The sequence below is a fragment of the Arvicanthis niloticus genome, chromosome 3, assembly GCF_011762505.2.
Source record: "Arvicanthis niloticus isolate mArvNil1 chromosome 3, mArvNil1.pat.X, whole genome shotgun sequence".
Classification (NCBI taxonomy): Eukaryota; Metazoa; Chordata; class Mammalia; order Rodentia; family Muridae; genus Arvicanthis; species Arvicanthis niloticus.
In genome coordinates, this window is record NC_047660.1 from 82,714,816 (window position 1) to 82,738,744 (window position 23,929).

Consider the following 23,929-nt stretch of genomic DNA (forward strand, 5'->3'; position numbering starts at 1 on the left):
GATCTGGTGAACTACTAGCCTGATGTTTGACACATTCTGAGAGCTCCAGTTATACAGGAATTAAATAGGTCACCTTCAGGCTTTGCCAAGAAAATCATATACCTAAAACAGAAAATGGCAAAAGGATATATAGACATTTCACCATTAGTTCTACCTTGCTCACGATGGACTCCCAACATCCTTACCTAGTTCCCAACATCCAATGGCCTCCTAGTTCCTCTGCATCCCCATATTCTCTGTTCCTTAGGAAACAGTTTGTGAAGCAAACAGGAATGAGTTCCTGCCTTGATCTAGCCCTCTGTCTCTTGTTAAAATGGAGATGACACTATTTGTCACAGAATCAGTCACAACAGGAAAGCACTTATATGTATAGGGACTTACAGGGACTGTGTTCATTCAAGGTGCTAAGAACCTTACTTCTACACCCCAAAGAGCTAAGCAACAGCTGTGAGCTGGAGACAAATGTAAGGCCTTAGTACATACTCTACCCTGAGGCTTGATCCCAGGACAGCAGGTATGAGACTTAGCCTCAGACGCTCAGCTGGAGTCCTTCCTTACTGACCCAAGCAGGGATAGGACAGATACTTCTCTGCTGCCTACAAAAAAAAGTTGTCAGAAATGTTTGCCTAAATTAAATCTTAAGTAAAAGCTCAAAGATACAAAGGATGGAGGGAAAGAAAGAGGCATAGGGAGAGAGGGACAAAGGGAAGAAGGGAGGGAGAGAGAACACAAGAGAGCAGGAAGGAGCTCTGTGGGCAAAACCAGGTGAAGGGCACGAGTCCATACTCCCTAGCCTCTACCACAGCTCCAAGCTACTCGGTGTGTCCACAGGACCCAGGAGGCTTCCTCTTGCTTTTTCATTGCTTCTCAGAGGATATGAAAATCAAAGAATGAACAGCAAATTAATACATAGCTGAAAGTCATGACTCAAGTGAGTGTTTAAAACCATTTCCATTTTCCTTGGCTGAAAAGGCCAGATATCCACAGGCTATGTGAAAGAAAAACAGAGGCAGCCAGCCGAGTAATTCAGTCTACAAACTTCCTCTGCTCCACTCAGAGGAACTCAGGCCCTGGTCAGTGCTGAGCAAGGAATTAATTAAGATGAACCCCCAATGAGGCTTCGGAAGTGAGGTACACAGGTGCTCTGAACCAGGTCTCATCTCTGCTCAGGATCTTGTCCCCAGAGTTCTGTCCTTAATCGCTATTCTAGAAGCACACCAGCTGCACCTAGGACATTTCCAACCTGTTTATAAGACTTTTCACACAGATCTTTCGTAAACTGCACTTCGAGAGCCAAACTTGTACATGAGTTTATCTTGTGGTTTCTGTGCCGGGGCTAGCTGTCACTAAGTTTTTCCTTGAAAAAATGCTTCCCCGCTTCACAGGAGACTGCAGACGGGTTTCACTACTAAACAAGATATTCTGCGTTCTTAGCATAGAATTTCTTCCCCAGTTCTGTGCTTGCCCCTCCTTGCCCTGGGAACCACCACAGGGTGTCTTGCTGGGCTCTACCTACAGCCCAATCCAGAAAAAAAAAAAAAAAGTTAGTCTTACACTCTCAGCATAAATATGAATTCACCAGCTCCTATCAAGTTCAAAGGCAAAATGGGCAACTCCATTGCCATGATTACAACTTCCCAACTGGAATTGATATTTTTTAAACATAGAGGGAAGGGACTTCATACCTCAGAAACCCATCAAAATGGGACTTCTCCCAGGAGAGAGAATTTCCACAGACATTCACCAGCAGAACACTGTGCCAGTCCGAGTGGAGACTGAAGCCACGCAGGCCATGCCACCCTTACCCTCGAGGGCAGTGGGGATTGCTAACCTTCACAAAAACAAGGCTCTTTGTTTCCAGCTTCCTTTAAAATTAAGGGCAGACCTCCCTTCAGAAAACAGATGCTGGAGATAAGCTGGATCGCAGAACAAGAACCCTGGTGATCTTGCCATAACTGAAAGATTTCTTACTTCTAATTATGAGTGGCTGAGCAGGGCTTGGAGGTATGACAGGGTGCCTAATTTGGGCTAAATAAATTACTATATAAGCCCAGGAAGTTTCTACAAGAAGCTGCTCTGCTTTTTGGTGCATCTAAAGTGCTAGTCTTTGTGGAAGCAAAAGCATAGCCTGTGGTATTTGGGATGTGGAAAAGCATAGCCTGTGGTATTTGGGATGTGGAAAAGCATAGCCTGTGGTATTTGGGATATGTGTATGACAAGGTACCACAGGTCTGATTCTAACCTGGGTTTTACCACTAATGATATTCTGTGATCCTGGCTAACCTAGGCACTGTCCACAGTAAGCTGGACCCTCCTACATCGATCAAGAAAAGGTACTACCTTGAGGGTAAGGGTAACTTGCCCACAGGCCAATCTGGTAAGATAGCTTCTTAACTAGGGTTCCCTCTTCCAGAATGACTCTAGTTTAAGTCAAGTTGACATAAAACTAGCCAAGGACATACATCTGTTGGCTGAGAGGAGGATAAACACTTTTCTCAGTACTAGTAACCAAGCCCAGAAACCACACATAGGAAGTATCTCTGCCATAGGACCCACTAACGGTCCAACCAGGTTGCCAAGAAGCCCAGAGACACCCGTATGAAAAGAAATCCGGAGAAGCATGCTCACAGGCACAACACAGAAGTAAAAGACAGCCGTGAGACCAGGGTACCAGCCTGGGTTGAGGTGGATGGAGTGATAGGGTGACTGGGTCCACAGCTGTCCAAGAGAGCTTTCTGTAATGCTAACACTACTCCACAGGCATGCTGTCTGGTAGCCATATGCAGCCAGGCAATTATAGCATTTTCTGTTTACCTTTAATCATTTTAAGTTCTTGTGATCACTCACCACCAGTGAATACAATGTTATAATATTGAACAGTGTGGTCCAAAGCTATCCTCTCATGTTGTGTATGTGTTGAAACAAAGAACCAAATTCCTAAAGGACCCTTGTCTAAAAACAAATGATAGTTTGTTGCCTGTCATCCAGCACAGCAGAGGTGAAGACATGAAGATAAGGAGTTAGAGGACAACTTGGACAATACAGCAAGATCCTGTCCAGAGAGACAGACAGACGAGAGAGAGAGAGAGAGAGAGAGAATGAATATGAATATGCACCAAGGTGAAAGTTCAGGCCCATTTCTACTCTGTGACCTTAAGCAAGAACTGTCTTCTCTAAGTGTCCCTGGCATCACTCAGACAAAGGAAATGAAACAGAGCAGCTTAGAAACCTTTTGTAACTGTGAGGTCCTAAGATAACTTATATATATTTTTAAAATATCCATAAGGATCTGGGTAGACAGCTTGGAGGAGAAGAGCACTTGCTGCCTAAGCATGAGGACCTGAGTTCAAATCCTTAGATCCTCCATAAAAAGCCTCTGTGGCCCTGCTCATGCACAAGAAGACAGAGCAAAGCAGAAATAGGAGGATTTCGGGGGCATGCTGGCAGCTAGCTAGCTCCAAGTTCAGTGAGATGGCCTCTCTCAAGAGAAAATGGCAGAGAGTGATGAAACAGGATACCCAATGTCCTCCTCTGGCCTCCACGGACCCATGCACCTACAGCACATGCACTATAGTGACCCAGAATATATAAGTAACCCTACAACTCAAAGTGAAAAATGAACCAAGGGCTAGGGAGTGTAATTCAATGATTGAGTACTCTGCCTAGTAGATGTGAGAGCCTGACTTCAGTGAGAGCCTGACTTCAATCCCTAGCACCTAAAATAAAGAAAAAGCAAGGAAGAGCAGTATCTGAAAATATGTGTCTCCAGATACACAAGACAAATAGCCAACAAGCACCTGAATTGGTGCTTACATCCCTAGGCATCAAGTGAATGTAACTCAAGGTTCTAATTAGATATCATACCACACCCATCAGGATGACTATAATCTAGAAGAGACTGTAGCAAGTATTAGCACAGATGTGGGGAAACAGGAACGGCCATCCATTACTGTTCCAAAAGAGAAACACCACAGCTACTTTGCAAAACAATCCATCAGCACCTCAAGTACTAAAGACTCATCGTTCCACTGTGAAGTAAACACCAAAAACATTTGAAGCTGTGCATTCCACAAAAACATCACCATTCCTAGCAGAATTGTCAATAGCAACCAAAAGCAGAAACAGTTGAGCATGGTAGCACAGCCAACTCATCCAACTATTCAAGACGCTGAGGCAGAAGAATCACTTAATCCCAAGATTAAGACCAATTCCAAGACCAGTTTCGGTCACATCATGAAACTCCTTCTCAAAAATGGAATGCTAACAACTTAATGCGAGGTAAGTAAAATGTGCTGCACCCATCCAGTGGGGCATAATGCAGGCATCAAAATGAACCACCAGGACTTGCTCTAACACAGATGAACCCTGAATGGCATGCGCCATAAAATGAAGAGGCCCTTTATTGTATGAGCCCATTTATATGACATATTAAGACCTGACAAATCTATAGGGTCAGAAAGAAGAGCAGATAATATGTGGAGATGGGGGAGGGGGTGTTGTATACACACGAAGCCTGATAGCTAATGGGATTTCATTTGGGGTGGTGGAAATGTTCTAAGGTTGATTTTGATGATGGTTACTCAATTCTGTGAATACAGTAAAAAATAATTGAATTGTATAATTTATACTTGTGAACTATGTGGTATATAAATATCTCACTCAGGCTTTTTTTTTTTAAGGAGGAGTTGTTTTAAGAAAGTTTTTTTTTTTTAAGGAAGAAGAAGAGAAGGAAGGAAGGAAAGAAGGAAGAGAGGAAGGAAGGGGAAGAAGGGGAGAGGAGGGAAGAGGAAGAAAAGACAAACTGAATATACCCTCCTCCTACACAACTGATCCTATTCTCTCCCCCTACCCGCAAGTCCCAGCATGAGGTGCAGGTGACCACAGCTGCTCTTCTAAGCCTGCCTACAGAACAGTGGCTTAGGTCAGACATTCTCTTATAAGTGCAAGGAACTTCTCTGTCAAGCAGTTTGTCTCACTCAGCAAGAGTGGGGTACTCTGCAACAAGAACAGAGTACTCTCTGCTGTAGCTAATATTAAATTGTCTTAACTTTTCTGATATCAAAATGTACTTTTTCTTGAAAAGAGGAAATGTATGGTGTCCTGAGTCAAGCCCAGGGAGTCTGAGTAACTGCACTTCTGTAAACAGCAACAGCTGCAAATGGCCTAACCACAAGGCTTCCGTGGAGCCCAGCCCTGGCAAGGGTCAGTATGAGTGCCTCCAGTCGTAGAACTCCAAGACTAAGTCCCTTGACTCACATTTGGGTGGTGAGTGGGAGGAGAGGTGACAATGAAGAAGTGCCTTCCTTGCCAAGGCATAAAACAGCTCATTGTAGCATTTTCCTGGGACCAGAGACTAAAGACAAAAGTGGGAAAAAATATCTGGGCAGAGGAGAAAGTTGCAGCAGACTACCCTGCAGATCTAGAGAAGTGTGGTAGCAAAACAGTAGGGCTGTTTTGTTTTATAAACACACAGAATCGTGTAAATACGTGCTCCCTTCCAAGGAGTGAGCCTAGGAAGCCAAGCACGCAACTCTGATGACACAGCCAGCCTCGGAACTTGTTGAGATGCCAACAAAGACCTTCTTCAGAGCCCCTGACACATTCTGTGTAAGAGCATCAAAAGCAGAAAGGCTCTGTCCTTTGAAGGCAGATTTTACTTTCTTACAAATATACAAGTGTTTCTCCATGAGCTGGCTGGGGAGTAAAGTCAGTGTTGACCCTGGATCACCCATTTCCCAGAAGCAAGGCAAAGAAAGGCAAATGTAGGAACAGGCTCTGGCTGCCACTCTGAAGACACGTGTCCATCGTCCATCATCACTGGAGCAACCACTACAGTGGCAACTCTGAGTACTTGTTTGGGTGTCTCCCAGTCTTTCTCCTGCATGTGGGGAAGAGCCCTCACTATTCCCAGTTAGAAGGAAAGACCCCTGTAAAGAAAATAGTCGGGAGCTAGAGTGATGGCTCAGTAGGTAAGGACGCTTGCCGTCAAGCCAGCTGGCCTGTGTTTGATACCCAAGAGCCATATGGTGGAACAGAGAACTGACTCCTGAAAACTGTCCTCTTTATACATGTGCCATAACACATGAGCACATATACAGGGAGACAAATAGACTTATACAGAGACTTATACAATAGTCAGGGGCTGGACATGCGTCTCAGTTGTCAGAGTGCTTGCCAAATGCCAGGGCCTGATCCTCAGCACTGCATAAGCCTGCTATGAGGGCTCACAGCTGGAATCCCAGCACTGAGGAAGTGCAAGCAAGACAATCAAAAGCTCAAGGTCAGTCCACCTCAGTAGTAAGTTTGGATGCCAGTCTGGGCTACAGCAGACTTTGGAGGGAGAGAGGGGAGAAGCTCAAACCAAGCCAGGTATGGTAGAACACACCTATAATCCTTACATTAGAAAGGCTGAAGTATGAGGAACCAGAGTTTAAGGCTAGCGTGGACTATACAGTAACAAAATAAATAAATGAAAAATAAAAGGGAGGGTGAAAAAAGGAAGCAAACAAAATAGTCAAAGCATTTAAAGCAACCATTGAGTTACCTCTTGCTGACACTGGGAAGTTTCATTACTAGTCATTTACTAAGCACCCCAGCCATGCCAAGGCTACAGAACAGTCCCGATAAAGGGAAGACAATGTCTCCACCTACAAGTTCAGTCTTGGATTTAGGGAAACAACCTCACATCAAATATAAACAGATCTATAGTTTAGCTTCCCCCGGGGAGCTCATCCAATCAGGGCTCTAGAAAACACCCAGCTCAGTACCCCAGATGCACAACCACTATCCACAGGAGTGGAGACCCAGTTAGCGGCAGCCTTAGATTGCTCTCCAGCCTCAAGCAGTGACCAAATGCATCAGTTCAGTTTTTCATCACAGACAAAATAAAGACAGATCGAGGAACAGGCTGAAGACGTGACATTAACTGTCGTCTGTCCACACTCAAAGCCTGGAAATGTCGTTGGCTTCCCTGAAGACCTAGCTAGTAACCCTCCCCACTACTAGGCAATATCGTTCGTAGTTTGCATTTCACAAGCACAGCAAGTCCTACAAATCTCAAAGAGCTCAAGGAAGAGTCCAAACTTCAAAGAGCAGCTAGCTGCCCTTGAAATCCTGAAGCAGCAACTCTTGGGTAGGTGGGAGGGGCCTCCAGCTCCAGGTCTAAGCAGCTTGTCAGTCCCTCCCTAACCCCAGTGGGAGTTTAAAGTTCACTGGCACAGAGGGAAACAGCAGCAAAACATGATTATCAACCACATGTATGTTTCTCTGCCCTTGGTCACTGCCGCCCTGCTCTGAGATGGGGACCTCAGCTGGTGGACAGAGCCAGCACACTCCATGGGGCTCATAAACCCTGAGCTAGAAGCAGGAACATGCCCCTTGCCAGAGGAAAGGGGTGGAAGAGTCTCTTCACACTTTGTAGATGTGGCTACAACAGGAAAAAGCCCAAGCTACACACTCACAGAAGATCACGAGGATTTAACTACTGAGGCCTGTGGCTGATTTGTTAAGACTCTAGAACACTTCAAAGGGCAAGCAGAAAGAATTGCCTGCTCTGACGTACTTGACCACTGTCAAGGCCTTTGAACCTCACTGAAGAGGAAAAATCCTTCCATAGCTATTCTTGGCCCATTAACTAATATCTTAGTAAACAAGGGCTCACTTAGGTGTAATTTTACTGACTCTTACAGACATCATGCCAAGTGAAACAAAGGACCACCACCACCACCACCCCCCTTTCAAAAGATTGGAAAAGCAAAGCCAAGGCAAGGAAGACCATTTGCTCAGTCACAGAGATCCACCATCAAAAGTAAGACCCATGGAGAAGACTAGACACCTGAGTTCCCAGAAGCCCTACCTCTGGCAAAGAACGTCATCCATGTATAAGCCTAACCTGAATGACATGCAGTGGGAAAACTCCATGATGCCAGAAAACCAGCGTGGCAAAAAGGGCAGGTAACGCCTCTGCCTCGTTGGCAGAATGTGAGCCATAAGTACAAGACCCCATGAAAGTGAAACCAGGCACTGCAGGGCACTGCCCATGGGGCCTCACACAGACACCAGCCATTGGCATCGTCGTCATCCCAACTCCAGGAATCACACAGCAGCTCCCCTGACATCTGCTTTGCCCTTCACCATTGTTCTCCTTCCATTTCTGAGCAAAGTGTAAATCAAAAGTTGTCAAGGGCCTCCACTGGGGCTAAACATAGAACAAGAGACCACGGACCCCACAGAGTCTGAGTAAGCTGACACCGTAATACATAACAATTTCACGGGCAGGGTTTGAGTATTTGATGGCTACCAACACAGGATTCAATTCTCCCAGCCACGGTTAAATGACATCTTCAACACTGGAGGAGCAGTTGTCCAGCTCTGCCCACCTAGGACCAGCAGGCTGAATGTCCAACTCCATCCCTCACCCCGGTAACGAGTATCCTCTCTGACACACTGACTTGGGCTAGCCATTGAGACAGATGGACTAGATTAGCCTGGCTGGGCGGTGGTGGTGCACGCCTTTAATCCCAGCACTTGGGAGGCAGAGGCAGGCAGATTTCTGAGTTCGAGGCCAGCCTGGTCTACAGAGTGAGTTCCAGGACAGCCAGGGCTACACAGAGAAACCCTGTCTTGAAAAACAGGAAGAAAAAAAAAAAAGAGCTTAGATCAGCCTAGTGAAAGGGGCATCTGCAGGATGGCCTTGGAAAGCACGACCCACTGTGGCAAAGGGTCCTGGAAATGTTTCCAGTATGATTCCAAGGACCCTGCCTCCCCTTCACTGGAATCCCTGAAAGAAGACAGCCAGTCTTCCTGAGCTTCAGTTTCTTTATCTGCAAACCTGGCTCACAATAGTTGTTTTTCCTGGGACCAGGCCTGGGATAACCTTCTATCAGCACCACACAGAAAGGCAAGGCTGGAGACTGAGCCCAGGTGCGACTCCAGCACCCACCAGACACCTCGGAGGCCTGCTCCAGCCAACCTCCCAATACTCAGCAAAACTCAACTGAAACTCCACCTTTCCGAAGGGTTAAAACAAAATAAAATCTGTTTGATGCCCAAATGTTTACCCTTCTAACTATTCTCACTTTAACTTGCTGCTTAGGAGGGCCATTTGAGGGCTATAGGGCTAAGCGAACCTCTGCTCTGATTCCCTCAAACGCAAGCACAAGCACCGTCCCTGGGCCCTGCTTGTAAATGCCCTCTCAATGGGAATTAGACCAAGTGTGAAGTTTATCAGAAATGTGCAGCTTACCCAGGGAGACCCACGGGAGGCTCTGAAGCCATTCTTCACTAGCTCCCTGGTCCTGGCCTCATCTCCTCTGTTTAGGGGATGTAGTTGCCATCAGCATGCAAGCCTCACAGAGCCTGGACTGAAGACAGAAGCCCAGGGGTAAAGCTCAGCCCTGCCCATCGCCAGAGTGACCTCCTGCAATCAACCAAAGTACCCAAGCCCTGTTTCCTCATCTGTAAGATGAAGATGCTAATGGGATCTTGTTGTCAGGTTTATGGTAAAGATAACAGAGAACTAAAGAACACTGTATATAGAGAAGATGTCCACCTAGCTCAGCAAATGCTAGCCATGAGCTGGTGAAAAAGGCCACCACTGCTATCCCTCAGGTTATGGTCAGGAAAACAGGAAGAGCTACAGGAAACCAGACAACAAAGACCCATTACACCTAGGAACAAGTTCTGCCGATTCTTTCCAGGACTGAAACAGACTCTGGCCAGTTCCTGACCACTTTTACCAATCTCTCGAGGCAGTCTGTAGCCAAATGATTCAGGCAGGTTGGTAGGCATGAAGACAGTAACAGTATTTTATGAAGCCAGATGGGAGAGAAAGAAGTGAGCAAACTGATGGTTTGGCAGACATACAAAGGGAAAAATTCGAGGTTATTAAAAGTTGACACTATCCCCAGCTTGCTTAAAGAGACTATCTTTTGTCACAGCTGTCCCTGGTATTCTTAAACTCTGACCCTCCATGGCATCAACTTGTTACTAGAGTGAGTGGGGAGAACAGACCACCCACCCTAAGATCTGCCTGAGTCCCATTCACTGGGTGACAACTGTCAACTTACACTGCTAAGCCTGAAACAGGACTGGCTGATCTGTGGGGAAGTCTCTGAGGACCTGATGGCATCTGTAGTTCATTCTTGAGCAAATCAACACCAGGGCATCCTTCCTGCTCGGACCCCTGCTGGCTGTAATACAGCCCGTCAGCTTAACTCATTAGGCAAACCTACCACTCCAAAGCTTTCTGTACTCCCAGAAGTAACTTATCACCCTGCTAGCCTTCTAGACAAAAAGCTGTAAGAAGCATGTCTTGTTTCCAACTATTGCCAGTTCTTTGCATTCTGATTTGTAATTTTAAATGTCTTCATTTCATTTCCACCTGGCTAAAAACTCTGAAATGAGCCATGGGTAGATTCACAATTAATTTATATTTCAACGAATCAAAATTTGTGTAAGCAAAGAGTGGTTCACTTGTACATTATCACGGAAGTGGGACCAAGGGCTTGCTCCTGATATAGAGAGGCAGCGTTTTGCCATTTACCCACTTAAGATGTTTTTGTACAATTTAAAAGCAGTCTTTTCAACACAAACAGTGCTTCATTATGCCCCACTGTCCTCTGTTTACTGAAGAACACACAAGAATGTCAGCTCTTAACAATATTGGCCACTTCCTAAGATTAAAATAATACAACATCTCTTGAGTAATGTTTTTGTGGCTGAGGCGTGGGGGCTTTCTGCATGATCCCATACTATCCCCGGTTTTCTGGCTTGAAGCAGGTTCACACAGTGAGCAAGTGCACTTAATGAACTAGACTTTACACATGATAAATTCTCTAAAACATGAACGACAAAAGTGATAGCTGTGTTAAACTGTTCATTTTAATATTCTCAGTGTTCATCCTACTTTAGATAACCAAACGATCACTTTAAAATATAGGAACACTTTTAATTCATATGACGGTTAAATGTTGTGCCCTAACCCTCTAGACAAAGAATGAGTGCAGAGGCCATGTGTGTGCACAGTGCTTGTGACCCTTACAAAAGCACAGCAGAGACACAGCTCACAGTGCACAGTATTGTACATTACACTGTACAAGGACCCATGCTGTGGACTTTTCTGTGGACCTGCATCCTAGAAAGTGCTTTGTGAAGGCATGGGGCTGTTTCCCTTTGTAGTGAGATAAAAGCTATACAGGTCCAGGTGGGCTACCTTTCCTGTCACTGCCGGAAACTCTAACGGCCAGTGAATGGCTCAGGTGCTAGTGCCCCATGCATCTGAAGGACCTGACAGCTCTTCTGTGTCTCAAATCTCTGTCATATCTATTTTCTGGGTCTGTAAGATGGCTCCATGGGTACAAGCTCTTGCCATGCAAGTTCCAAGACCTGAATTAATGCAGAACCCATTTAAAACGTGAAAGCATGAACGCTACAAAATTGTTCTTTCACATCCACACACAAGCACTGTGGCACAACACATCATGAGGATGTGTGCCACACACAATAGCAAATAAGTTTAAAATTTTAATTGTTTCCAACTTTTGAAAATTCATGTATTGTTTCATACTTGCATGTTCTGTTGGCATGCATACCCTGTACCATGTATCATATCTGTGCCTGTTAGCCATGGAAGCCAGAAGATGGTGTTGAATCTCCTGGACCTGGAGTTATAAGCAAGTGTGAGCTGCCATGTGGGTGCTAGGAATCGAACTCAGGTCCCCTGGAAGAGCAGCCATTGCTCCTTAACCACTGAGCCATCTCCCTAGCCCCTTTAAAATTCTATTTTCTAATACCCTTCAAAGCCTTTGGGAGTAAAAGGGGCATAAACCCAACATAAATTCCATAAGACAGAACATGTTTACTATGTATAAAGAATAAAGTTGTTAATATATAAGAAACAGGAGAAAGCAGAAATTATCATATAATTTTTCTTCCCCAGCTAACAGAGACTGGAATGCAACATCTATCTCAAACTAAAATATAATAAACATACCCAAGCTAAGACTTAATTTGGGGGCAAGTAAGATAGCCCCATGGGTAAAGTTGCATGCTGCACAAGCCCGGTGACTTGGAATGAATTCCTAGAACCCACATAAACATGGAAGAAAAGAAAGACTCCATAAAGCTATCCTCTGACCTCCACACACGCCACGGCACACATGCCTACACACAGCCTGCACACACACAATAATAACCAATGATATTTTTTAAAACTCGATTTTTGTATTACTTATTTTCTTAGTACATGCAATGAACAGTACATCTGGAAGCACAGCAGCTCACAAGCTCACAGCACACAGAGCTTCCCAGCAATCAATTCTAGCGCCTTTTATCTGAGTCAGTGCTTCAAAAAGAGTCTGAGATCTAAGACTTTGGCTCATGGACCTTCTTCCAGGTGCTCCAGGATGCCAACATCCCAAAGAGGCCATACTCTGCCCTGAGAGTCCTTTCTCTAGAGCCTGAGATACAGAGCAAATGGTCACTCGTTGGAACAAAATGGCTGCTAGTATCAGAAAGATGTGATCTAGAAAGAAAACAACACAGCAGAGCACATTGAAGCTACACACTCATATACTCTACAACTCACACACCCTGAAATTCAAAGCATGGAACTCCATGGGCTAAGCCAGAGAGGTGTCTGCTGTGTGCACTAAGAACTACACAGGAGGCTACTCAACAGGGTGTCACTTAAAATAGCAAATGTTTGGAATTAATGTAAACGCTCATCAGAAAGAAAACAATTAACTAAACTGTGGTCCATTCATGCATGGAATGCTTTCACAGCAACTAAGATGCTGTCAGATCTCTGCATACAGATGTGGCTAGATCTGTAGGACATATTAAGTAACACAGAACATGGACTGTGTTGCAAATACTCAAACTGTGAACATATATATTTCAAAAGCCATAGACTATACATGTGTATATATACATATATGTATATGTGTTTATGCATATATGTGTATGTATATATATGTGTGTGTGTGTGTGTGTGTGTGTGTGTGAGTGTGTGTATAATGAAAAACAATCCTGAGAATTTATATCAGTCTAATTACAGCAATTATAAAAACTGCGTGGATAAAAAGAGAAGCTACTTTGAATTATTTTAATTATTTAAAATAGTGTATTCATGCATCCTTTGTATAAATTTTAAATGATGACATATAGAACTCACAGTTTAGAAATGAATATGTCTGCTCTCTAATCTCACAATACAGGAGTTACCCTAATGAAAAGGCAGCGACATGGTAAACCACACCCAAAAGGGACAGAAGATGGGGTTACAGGGCCAGCATAATTGGAACCATAGGTCTCAGTGAGTATTTGTTGAGTAAAGGCAGGTACCTCAATATTCTGTCTCTTTGTGTCCCTCTGTCTCTGTTGCTCTCTTTCTGGATGTGTGTACGTATGTGTACAAATGTGAGTAGAGGTCAGAGGTCAGCATTGGCTATCTTCCTCAATTGCTCTCTACCTTTGTTTTTGAGGCAGGATCTCTTATTGAACATAGATCATAGAACTTGCTAGTCTGGCTGGTCAGCAGAGCCCGGGGGCCCCCATCATGGCACTGGAGTTACAAATGCACACCACCACATCCAGACTCTTTTTGTTGTTGTTGTTGTTTTGTTTTGTTTTTCGAGACAGGGTTTCTCTGTGTAGCCCTGGGTGTCCTGGAACTCACTCTGTAGACCAGGCTGGCCTCAAACTTGTGATCCTCCTGCCTCTGCCTTCTTCAGCAAATCCTACAGACGTGGGCGTGTGCCACCACAACCAGCCAGACTTTTTTTTAACGTAGGTGCAAAAGAACTCAGGTTCTCATGGTTGCTTAGCAAGCACTTTACTGACTGAGCCATGGAACACTCCTCCTTCCTTGACTTCCTTTCTTATAAACAAACGTCCTCACAACTCTGTAAAATACTCTGTGAACTCTCTGTGCTAGGCTCCACAGTGAGCACTGAGACCAGGTAGGCCCTCCAGATATGACTGCCCATGGGGAGAGGAAAGAAGAATGTGAACCTCTCACTCATCCTCACGGACCCCCACACTCCTCCTTCCAAGCCGGATTCCAACAGGGCCCGCTGCCCAACAGGCCCTTTCAGTCTGCACTAGCCCTCCTCCCCTCAGGCAGCACCAGAATCTCCTCTAAACCTGACACTCACATTCATTAATTCAGCAATTTCAACAGATGTTCTAAACTTCTAAAATTACTACTCACCTAGTAGGGGCAAAACACATCCCCACCCCCAAAACCACAGCAGGGGGTCTGGGATATGTCTCAGTTATCACACAAACATGAGGACCTGAGTTTGCACTATGTAAAACCCAGGCATGATAGCATATGTCTGCAATCCCAGTGCTGGGAGGAGGGGATGTAAAAAGGCAGATGCCCTAGTGTGTACTGGCTGGCCAGCCAGATCAAAGAGCTCTGGGTTCAGTAAAAGACACTGTCTCAAATAATAATAATAATAATAATAATAATAATGTTCTCCAACAATTGAGAAGACATGCAACAGAGACCTGCATATATATTTATGCACACAGCACATGCACACATCCCAGAAACATTCACATACACCAAAAACACACACCCGTGCACACTTAAAAGCAGGATGCTGTGAGGCAGGTTGGTTACCTCAAGTGCTTCCTCTTTGATCTGTACCCGAAGCTTTCTCACAATTTATTTCCCAGCTTTACTTGTCCAAGAAAACATCCTTTCTGTCCGCAAGAACCTCAGTCTGGAGAATATCAATCCCTCCTGAATGTAAAAGGCAAGACACCCTCTACCATTTTCCTGACTCCGCCACATGAACAGAACAGGATCTGAAGAACAGGATCTTGCAACTTCTAAAGGAGGCAGAAGTGGGATTCTAAGGCCCCTCCTGGGTGGCCTTGCAGCTCCTGCTGGGCCAGGGACACTGGTACCAACATCTCTGTCACAATGCTTGCATGTAGACAGCAGTAGCATGGGTACAGTCTCTATGACCTATGTCACTCCTCAATACCTTTCTTTGATGAAAGGCTGTTGGAATCTAGGAGTTCTCCCTCAATCGCCAGTATTTAACAAGACACGTATGTCTTCATCACTGGGCAAAGTATTGCCTCTGAATCAGGTACTTGTCACATTTGAAAACAATTAAAAATTAGAAAGCTGCTGAAGGAAGCAGACTGCCCGCCACTCTGCTTCTAGGGTCTCTGCCTCCTCCCAGGCATTTTTACTATATTAAACTTGAGCAGAGATTAAGAAGGGAATGCATACTCCTCACATCTTTTCCCCAATGACCTAAGGAGAAGGACTCGACAGCCTGTGAGGATGCTCTCCAGGAACCGATAAGACTCTGGCCTCAGAAGCCCAATGGGTTGAATGAAATCCTACTGTTGTCTTAAACCCCCACTTTCTAGCTGTGTCTGAAGCTGGGCTCACTCTCTGAGCCAAGTTAATAAACCACAGAGGGGTATGGCTTTGTGGTAGAGCACCCATCGTACCATGCTTCAGACTCTGGGGTAGATCCCCCAACACCACAAAAAAGAAACAACAACAACAGGCACACTTTTTCTTTGAGCTAAGCCCACTTGGGCATAACCCAAAGGGTTCAGGCCAGTCCTCTAATACACCTACATGTTCTCGCTGTAAAGCGACCGTTGGAGACTCCCTGCCTAATGCAACAGTGAGATTCGCTTCTTAAAAAAACGAAGAAGCCAAACGAGTAAAGATTCTGCTACAGTTCTTCTTAAGGAACTTTAACAATGGGACTCTGGCTCTTTAAGGCTGATGCTAGTTTTACAAAACCATCGGTGCTCAGCTCAAGTCAGTTCCATTCAATAAAAGATCAAGCTTCACAATCTGTCCTTTGTCAAAACAAAATGACACAGTGAAAGAGATGAAGTACTCCACACCTTGCTGATGGGACCAGTTTTAGGCAACATTTAAACTGTAAGTCATCTACTCCGGCTGTTTTTGTGGCTCTCTCTCCACACATGAAATGTGACAATCCCCCCAAAAGAAATCATTCACATGTAACCTCTGTACACCACCAAACCCAGGAGCCAGCTTATGGCAGGATTCAGAAAGTACCTCAGAGCACTGCCATCCCCCTCTGCTGCCTCAGAGACAAAGAGTTTAATTTGCCATGAAACAAAGACACAATCCTGAAATTATAGGTGAGCTCTGACAGGTGTTTCCTGTAATCTCATTAATATTGGACAAGAAGTCAGCAGCACATTAATCATTAGCCAATTGTTGAAAATTAACTAATGGTCTATAAAGGCACACACGGAGTCCTGATGTGCTCACTCCTGTATTTATTCAGTCATGTGACATGTGTCTCCTGATGTGCCTACTGTGTGCCAGGTGCAGCCCCAAGTTCACAGAGCTACAGCCCTGAGTCAGACTACATTCTCAGCCTCTATGAAGTCCTATTACAGTTTCACCCAAATTCTATTAACTAATCAATAGAACGGCTGGCTCTGTGCCCCCAACGACCCTGAGCAGAACCACTACACACAAGCCACCCCACATTACAGCACTGAACAAGGTAGAAAGAAGGCAATGTCTGTAAGTAGGCAAGTATACCATGCTAAGCAGAGTCCAGTGAGGAAGCAAGCATGCACTTGGGCAGGGAGGGTAATTGGCAGGGAATACTCAGGGTTAGAGAAGGCTGGACCAAGGAAGAAGCTCTTGAGCTATCCTGGAAAAACAGCTACAGGCTAGGAACATCACCATAAGAAGTGCAGCCTACATAGAAACAACACTAAGAAAGCTAAGACCTAAGTAGGTAAATGTAGAACCCACATCCTATGTGCTAAGCCCATAAACCAGACTAAGTGGTTTTTGGTACTGGGCTACACCTCATCCTACTCCACAAAGCCAGGAGAGGCTAGACCGCATGGCCATGCAGGTATAATGAGCTTGTCAAATCAACTGTCCACAAGACACCGGGAGAAAGCAATCGCAGTACTTCAGCCCACAGCAGCCCTGGCCACTGTGGTATCCCAGTCCCACTGACAAGTGTCCACACCCAAGTACAGCTTCCCAGAGGGGCCCCAACCACTCTCGGAACCAGAGTGTCAGATATATAAGAGCCTATCATCGAACCCAAACTCTGAGAGCCCCTGAAGAATCAGTCCTCAGAGACCTTTCACCTAAGAAATCCCTCAATGTGGCTCAGAAAAAGGGCAGTGTGAGGTACTTCCCTGAGACACCTGTTCACTTGGCATCCTAAATGCTAACTTACAAACATCTACTATGTACCACTGTGCCAGGCACAGGTCGAGGAGCTGGAAGTGGGTTACTGAATAAGACAAAATGCTCAGTACCCCAGGAGTAATAAGACTGTTCAACTCTTTAGGTCCAGTCAGAAAAGTTATCATATAGAGACTTACGTTTGAGATTATTAAGCAGCTACATGGAGTCATCTTGGGGGAAGAAAACAGTATAAGACAAAGGCAGGAAATAGACGAGTAAAAGAGGGGTGCACTTGAGAGCTTTGGGGGAGCAAATGGAGAAGGTGCAGCTGAGGAGCAGAGAGTGAAACAACAAGAACCAGGCTAAATCAAGTGGTCCCAAGCCACGGTGTCTGGCCTCTCCTCAGTGGGCAATTGGGTCAATAGAAGTCTCAGGTTCACTCCAGAAAATTATCTGATAGTTGGAAGGATTTTACAGAGGCAAAAGTATCAACACTATAAAAATACAAACAGATGAGCCTCAACACGACGAAGGCAAAGACGTGGAAAAAAAAAAAAAAAAAAAAAACTTTTGTTCAGTTTTAAATTGTATTTTATGAGGCATGGTCTGCATATGCCTCTTTGCTAAACCTAAACAGAGAAGCACACAGAAGCTGAGCCATGGAGAAGCTGTGCCCTCAATAGCTTCAGGTGAGGTTTGGAGTAGGCAGCAAAGATGCTCTCAATGGGTAGATGGGAATCCCCCTTTTAGACAGTTTGAGCATGGCAGAGAAGTGAGAGGCAGCCAGTTGGGGAAGAGAATCAGAAACAGATGCACTGACTGTACACTGTACAACCACATCAGTTTGCTTACAGGAAATCGAAGGCTAGAACATGAATGGAGTAACCTGTGTCCACCCCAGGGATACTGAATTTGCAATCATTCTCAGTCTGACACCTGATGCAGAAGAGATTCTTTCCTTGGTGCCAGCAAGAAGAGAAAAGACACTTTACATGGAACAGAGGAAATACAACTACTGGGTGGGCTCTTCCCGTGGGAACCCAGTGAGCCACACTGCTTCCATGGCTTCAGCCTCCGCTCAGCCCTGGAAGTCCACAAATAAAAGCTGCATAGAGACTTAGCGTTCATGCTTTAAAATAATAATAATGATAATCTAACTCTGGGAAAACTTGTTGCCACCAAGGTAGTCTCCAAGTCCCCAAAGCTAGATGTGTTTACACATAACACAGACCAAACACGGACTGGACTCTGGGGGATGGTCACATTTCTTACCCAACAAGTATTTATTTCACTACTAGTGACTTGAAATGGGCAGAGACATCAGACATAAGCTATCCCTGCATGTCAGCCCAAGGGATTGGCACACAAATTCTTGCCAGCTCCCAAGCAAATAAAAAAATAAATAAATTGCCAGAACCCCTATCCATCCAGCTTTGCAACCCATGTCGGCTTCTGCCCTTTGCTTTGTCATTCACATTAAATGAAAGGTATTTACTACAGATAAAAAATAAGCTTTGCTCGGCTGCCTCTAAACTGATCCCAAAAATAGAGCAATCGCTTTGGTGCAAATTGGGTCAAATGTATAAAAAATAAAAAATAAATAAAAAATCCTGATTCCCGAGTGGGAAGACAGAGGTGGCATGGGACCTTGCTCAGAGTCAGGGGTAAATCCACCAAATCCTCCCTTCCCATAGTGGGGGAAAAAAAAAAAAAAAAAAAAAAAAAAAAAAAAAAAAACAAAAAAAAAAAAATTTTATTTCAGGCAGTGCATAAACTCATTGAACCATGTGACCATCCAAGTGGAAGCAAGACTTTAATGACCTGAGTTGGGGATCCTCAATGCAGAAATCAAAGGAATATATATGGTGGTTTTTAGAAAGGCTGTCCAAGCTAATCCATGAACCACCTCCCCTCAGAACAAACTCAGTTCTTCAGAACCACCTAGAAAACACCCACTGGGAAGGACAACAAGAGAAGAAGAAAGGGTTAGCCATCCCATCACTTCTTAGCTGCCAAATGGACTGACGAAATTTCTATTAGTATCCTGAATTTCCTTAGGAGGAAAAAAAATCAGAATATTAATTAGCTTATGCATTCAGCTACATTAATTATTCCATTGGTCTAAATTAATCTGCCACTCTGAAAGGTATTTATTTTCTAAGTTTGTTTAATCATTTCTTTTGAGCTACAAAAAGCAACAAACTGGGTCACCATTCATGTCGTTAAATTTGGTAACAAGGCTAACACCATCTGTGGCCTAGACTACAGTGACCTAGCCCCACTGACAGAGGCTTTCCACCACTCTCAAGTCTCCTTTTGAAAATGGTAATCTAAAAAAAAAAAAGAAAGAAAATGGTAATCTAAAGTCTACAACTGAACCAAAGATCACTGAAAATGTCCAAAGTCCCACAGGTGATCTCTCACAACAGAGTTAGGGTGAGTGTGTGTGTGTGTGTGTGTGTGTTTGTGCGCGCACGCAAGCTAAACTCCTATTAGTCCATAGTTTTCAGGAATAACAGTCAAAATTTTTAATTCTTTAGAAAGCAAACTGCCAAAACCCAAATACAGACATCATGTTATACCTGAAATATACACAACATTGAAAATGTCGTAAGAAATCCTGAATATAAACCATGAAAGCCAAACTCATAAAAACATAGCTTCACCTCAGGATGCCAGCCAAGCTCTGCCTGACCAGGAAGAACCTACTATGGAGAGCATTTGTCTTTGCAGCCTTTGCTTGGTTAAAAATGTCCAGCTTCCACACAAGGATCCAAATCAAACGGAACCAACTAAAATAAGAGAGTGAGTGAGAACCAAGCTTCTTGCTACCAGCACTGGTCCCCCTCCTTCATCTACTGTTCTGCATGGCTTCCGGCTATAAAAAATGAGCCCTTCCCAGAAGGATGCTGCAAGGCCAAGAAAAAAAAAAAAAAAACCTGAGATGGCTCTGCACCATAGAAAAAAAGACAACAGAATGTCAGGGGGTTTTAAATAAGCCTAGTGATCTTAGCCAGTCCCCTTAACTGCCATGTGAGTGAGTCCTGATGCAGAAGAGTCTGAGACGTACCCTCCTAATATACCCAGTGGGCAGCTGGATGGGGCAAGATACAAATTTCAGTCCAATGTTTTTCAGTGCCTTTCTTTTAAAAACTCTATCAACTTTTCCCAAAGGAAGTTCCATGAAACACTAGTTCCATAATATTAAAGTCTTCTGCCAAAAAAAAAAAAAAAAAAAAAAAAGTTTAAAGAATACATAACCAATTACTTCAATGAGTAGCTGAGTTAAACAAAACGAAATCTGCCTTTTAGCTGCACAACTTCCCAGAGATTTTTCTCAGCTCTTGCACACTATAAATGTTTAAGAGGGCAATAAAGTATATGACAGCATCCTGGAGCATTTAACCATAGATTTGTCCTAAAATCTACTCGGAGTATTTTTGTAGGCCGTGGGGTATAAACTCCACTGCCATACTGATTTATTCCCCAAACTGCATCCTATATTTGTTGTATCCTAGATTTGTTGTGTTCTACATCTATAAACATTAATAGCTCACATACAAAATCTATCATAATGCTTATTAATCAGAAAGATTAACCACAGGATCCACCACTCAAAAACAACACCAGATTTTTTTTTAAAGCTAACATTTTTTAAAAGCTAATAATACACAAAAGCCTGTGCAGAGAGAAAAGTTATTTTAAAACCCTTCTACAAACTTCTTCCATAAAAGTTCCATCTCTATTTATACAAGTGATTTGAACACTTTCATTCAGCATAAATCGAAGAATTCAGGTTGAATCTAAGAAACAGTAACAACCACAGAACCCCACTGCTGCAAAGCTTTGGGAAACAGAGCAGCCATGGTTGTAAACTACATCATCCGCCGACCCCGTCTGCCAGCTCAGTCGCCGAGGCAGAGGACTGCCATACACCGTCACAGACAGGAGTTCCAAGTCACTTACCAAGTTATGATTTGTTGAATTAGAATCATCTTCGGGGAATGGGATGTAAATAGCTAAGGCCACACAATTGGCAAAAATAGCCAATAATATAAATATGTCAAATGGTCTGAAAGTTTTTGTTAAGGCACATATGTGTTATGCAAAAATTACCCATCCCTCTTATACCCCTAAGCATCTCACACCTGAGCTGTTTGTAAAATGAAAATCACCCACCCACCACCTATCTCCCTACACATACACAGACAGACAGAAACACACACACACACACACACACACACACACCATTCTGTGGCTATTGTGGCTACTGGGTTTTCAACAGAAGTACCTTCCTCTGGTCCTCCTACAGCCCCTCTCCTCATTGTGACCTCTCCTCAGCCTTTTCTTCTATTGCAAGGATCACGTTACACCCATTCTTTTGGTGCTCATTGTGTATGAAAACCTGAAAGTAATGTGCATCCAGTTAGCTCATTGTGTGAAGCAGGTCTCTGCTTTCTGTAATTTAAAAAGTGACAAGGATCTTACTAAATCAGCCATCATAGATACAGAAATATAACCACCACAACAGAGACCTCTCCCATAGGTTCTTGTCACTGTGTTAGAGCCATTTTCTCAGAGGCTGTTCCTGGCTGGGACAGTCTAAACTCCTGACTGGGATTAATTCAGGCAAAGCCATAGGACCATCTACCTCCTCTCTGTGACCCTGTGTTACATGTCCCAGTACCTTGGATGCTGTGATGATCAGGCTGCCAGTTCCCTTCCTCCGCCTTCTCTACCAGAGTAATCAATAGTTATAACTGTTTCAGATTAGAGCTGGGCTGGACTCACCTCATAATGTGCTGTTTCTGTGTTCAATTTATAAACAATTAAATTTAAAAGCCACAAGAAATCAGCACCAGACACTTTCAAAATAGGCTCTAACAAGAAAATCTCCGAGTGCTGTCTGGAAGAGTCCTTTTGAGAGAGCCTTCAACAGATGCTTGCCTAAGCATTCTGTTAGTAAAAGGTATTGTCAAAACTGGCAACACCAAGTTTGACATCCACCCAAATGGTTGTTTTTCGGCCTTTTTCCAAACAGTGAGTTTGTTGAGCACTGAACTAATCTGCAATTCCTGGGTTTGAATTTCAACAGTGTTATATACAACACTCATCCACAAGAGGTGAGGCAGCAGTTTTACTAAATCCCACTAGGTGCTGAAGACTCAGGGCTGGGAACAGTCTCCTGTCAATGGCCTTCTGGGAACCCCCAAAGTGACAAGTGGTAAGAAACAAATACCCCTTGCTTCTCCGGAGATAGCTGCTTCGGGTTCTGCTTTATAGCCTCACCCCTTTGGAGAGCTCAGATAACTCCCTGGAATAAGGACAGGAATAGTATTATCCTCTTACTAACTTTGATGGGTTTATTTTTAAGCCAGTTAGCTTTAATCATATCGATTCCTCAACTCAGTTATAAAATCTTGTGCCCTGGGATCTGACTTTAGGAAGACTTCAGGGTTCCGTTTCCATTCTCTCTCATTCTCTCATTCTCTCATTCTCTCTCTCTCTCTCTCTCTCTCTCTCTCTCTCTCTCTCTCTCCCTCCCTCTCTCTCTCTCTCTCCCTCCCCCTCCCTCTCCCCTTACCCTTACCCCTCCCCTTCCCGTTCCCCTCCCCCTCCCCCTCCCCCTCCCCCTCTCCCTCTCTCTTAGCAGGTCCCCTCTGTAAGTCAACAGCCCTGAAGTCATTCCCATCAAGACCCACTTGTGCTTCCCATCCCCCACACCATCTTTCTTCCTCTGAGAACTGCTAGTACTGTGCTGTGAGGGAAGGCTAAACATAAGCCTTTGAGGTGTCTTGTTCTTGGCAGTACTCAGTCAACAGACAGAAGAGGAGCCTATCTTACCACTGTAAGAAGTGGGTGGGTCTGAGCCAGCAGCTACTTCTTACATGGGGACCATCTCACCCCCTAACCCCTGCCAGCCTACAAAGGCAGACTGGTTTCTCCCAGGGCTAACTGGGCATTACTGAGCTGCTGAAGGATGTCCATAACCTGTTCCCTAAAATAGAAGGGGGTCATTTAATATCTACCTGTTATAGAAATTGTACATGGGCATCCTGAACTGGCAGCCATGTCTCCTAAATCCCTGTATACACACTTGCATTTGGTAAGTCAAGAAAGAGAGCTAGTGGTGAGATCCAGGAATTCGCTGACTATATATAAACTGTTATGTACAAACTCCTATGCGTGAAGTGAGACAGCACCTCACTCCACATAAGAGGAACGTCCCTGCTCAGGGGCCCCTGCTTACTCTGAGTCACCTCACACCAACCTCAGGAGAAGAACATGTCTGCAGCACATGCAGCTGCTGCCTCTCCACTCCTGTAGGACCACCTAAGCACACCCTCACTTAGCAGCCTCCTCTTGGCCTATATGAGAGCTCTGTCCTCAGACTAGAGAATTTGAAGAGAAAACGCACACGCACAGCCCCAAGTATGCAAGAGATGCCATAACTCACTCTAGAGGAGAGACATCTGTGCTAAAAAAGAAAAAGCACGTGAAAACCTTCAAATCTTGCCCTGACGTTCAGCTGTTCTCTCCAAAACCTTTCTAGACAGTTGCTTCATTTTAACTCCTGTCCATGAGCAGACAAGATAAGCAAGCTAGGACAGAGACCTCGCAGGCAGCTGCCATGGTGGGAAGCTAGATTTTTAGGGGTCTTCAGCCCCACTTTCTAGCTGTCACCCAGCAGTCTTTCAACATGGCTTCTCCTTTCCCTGAGCCTACTGAGGAAAGCTCCATGCACACACA

At 44.4% G+C, this 23,929-nt stretch overlaps 1 protein-coding gene across 20 annotated transcripts in view; it reads right to left on the reverse strand.

The window, feature by feature from the left end:
• Cacna1d (calcium voltage-gated channel subunit alpha1 D) overlaps window positions 1-23,929 on the reverse strand; it is a 428,745-nt gene that overhangs the window by 280,063 nt on the left and 124,753 nt on the right. For all 20 annotated transcript variants that reach the window (XM_076931328.1, XM_076931316.1, XM_076931317.1 and 17 more), the window contains exon 3: window positions 21,146-21,251. In XM_076931328.1, coding sequence (XP_076787443.1) covers window positions 21,146-21,251 — 106 coding nt within the window. The remainder of the gene's footprint in view (window positions 1-21,145; window positions 21,252-23,929) is intronic.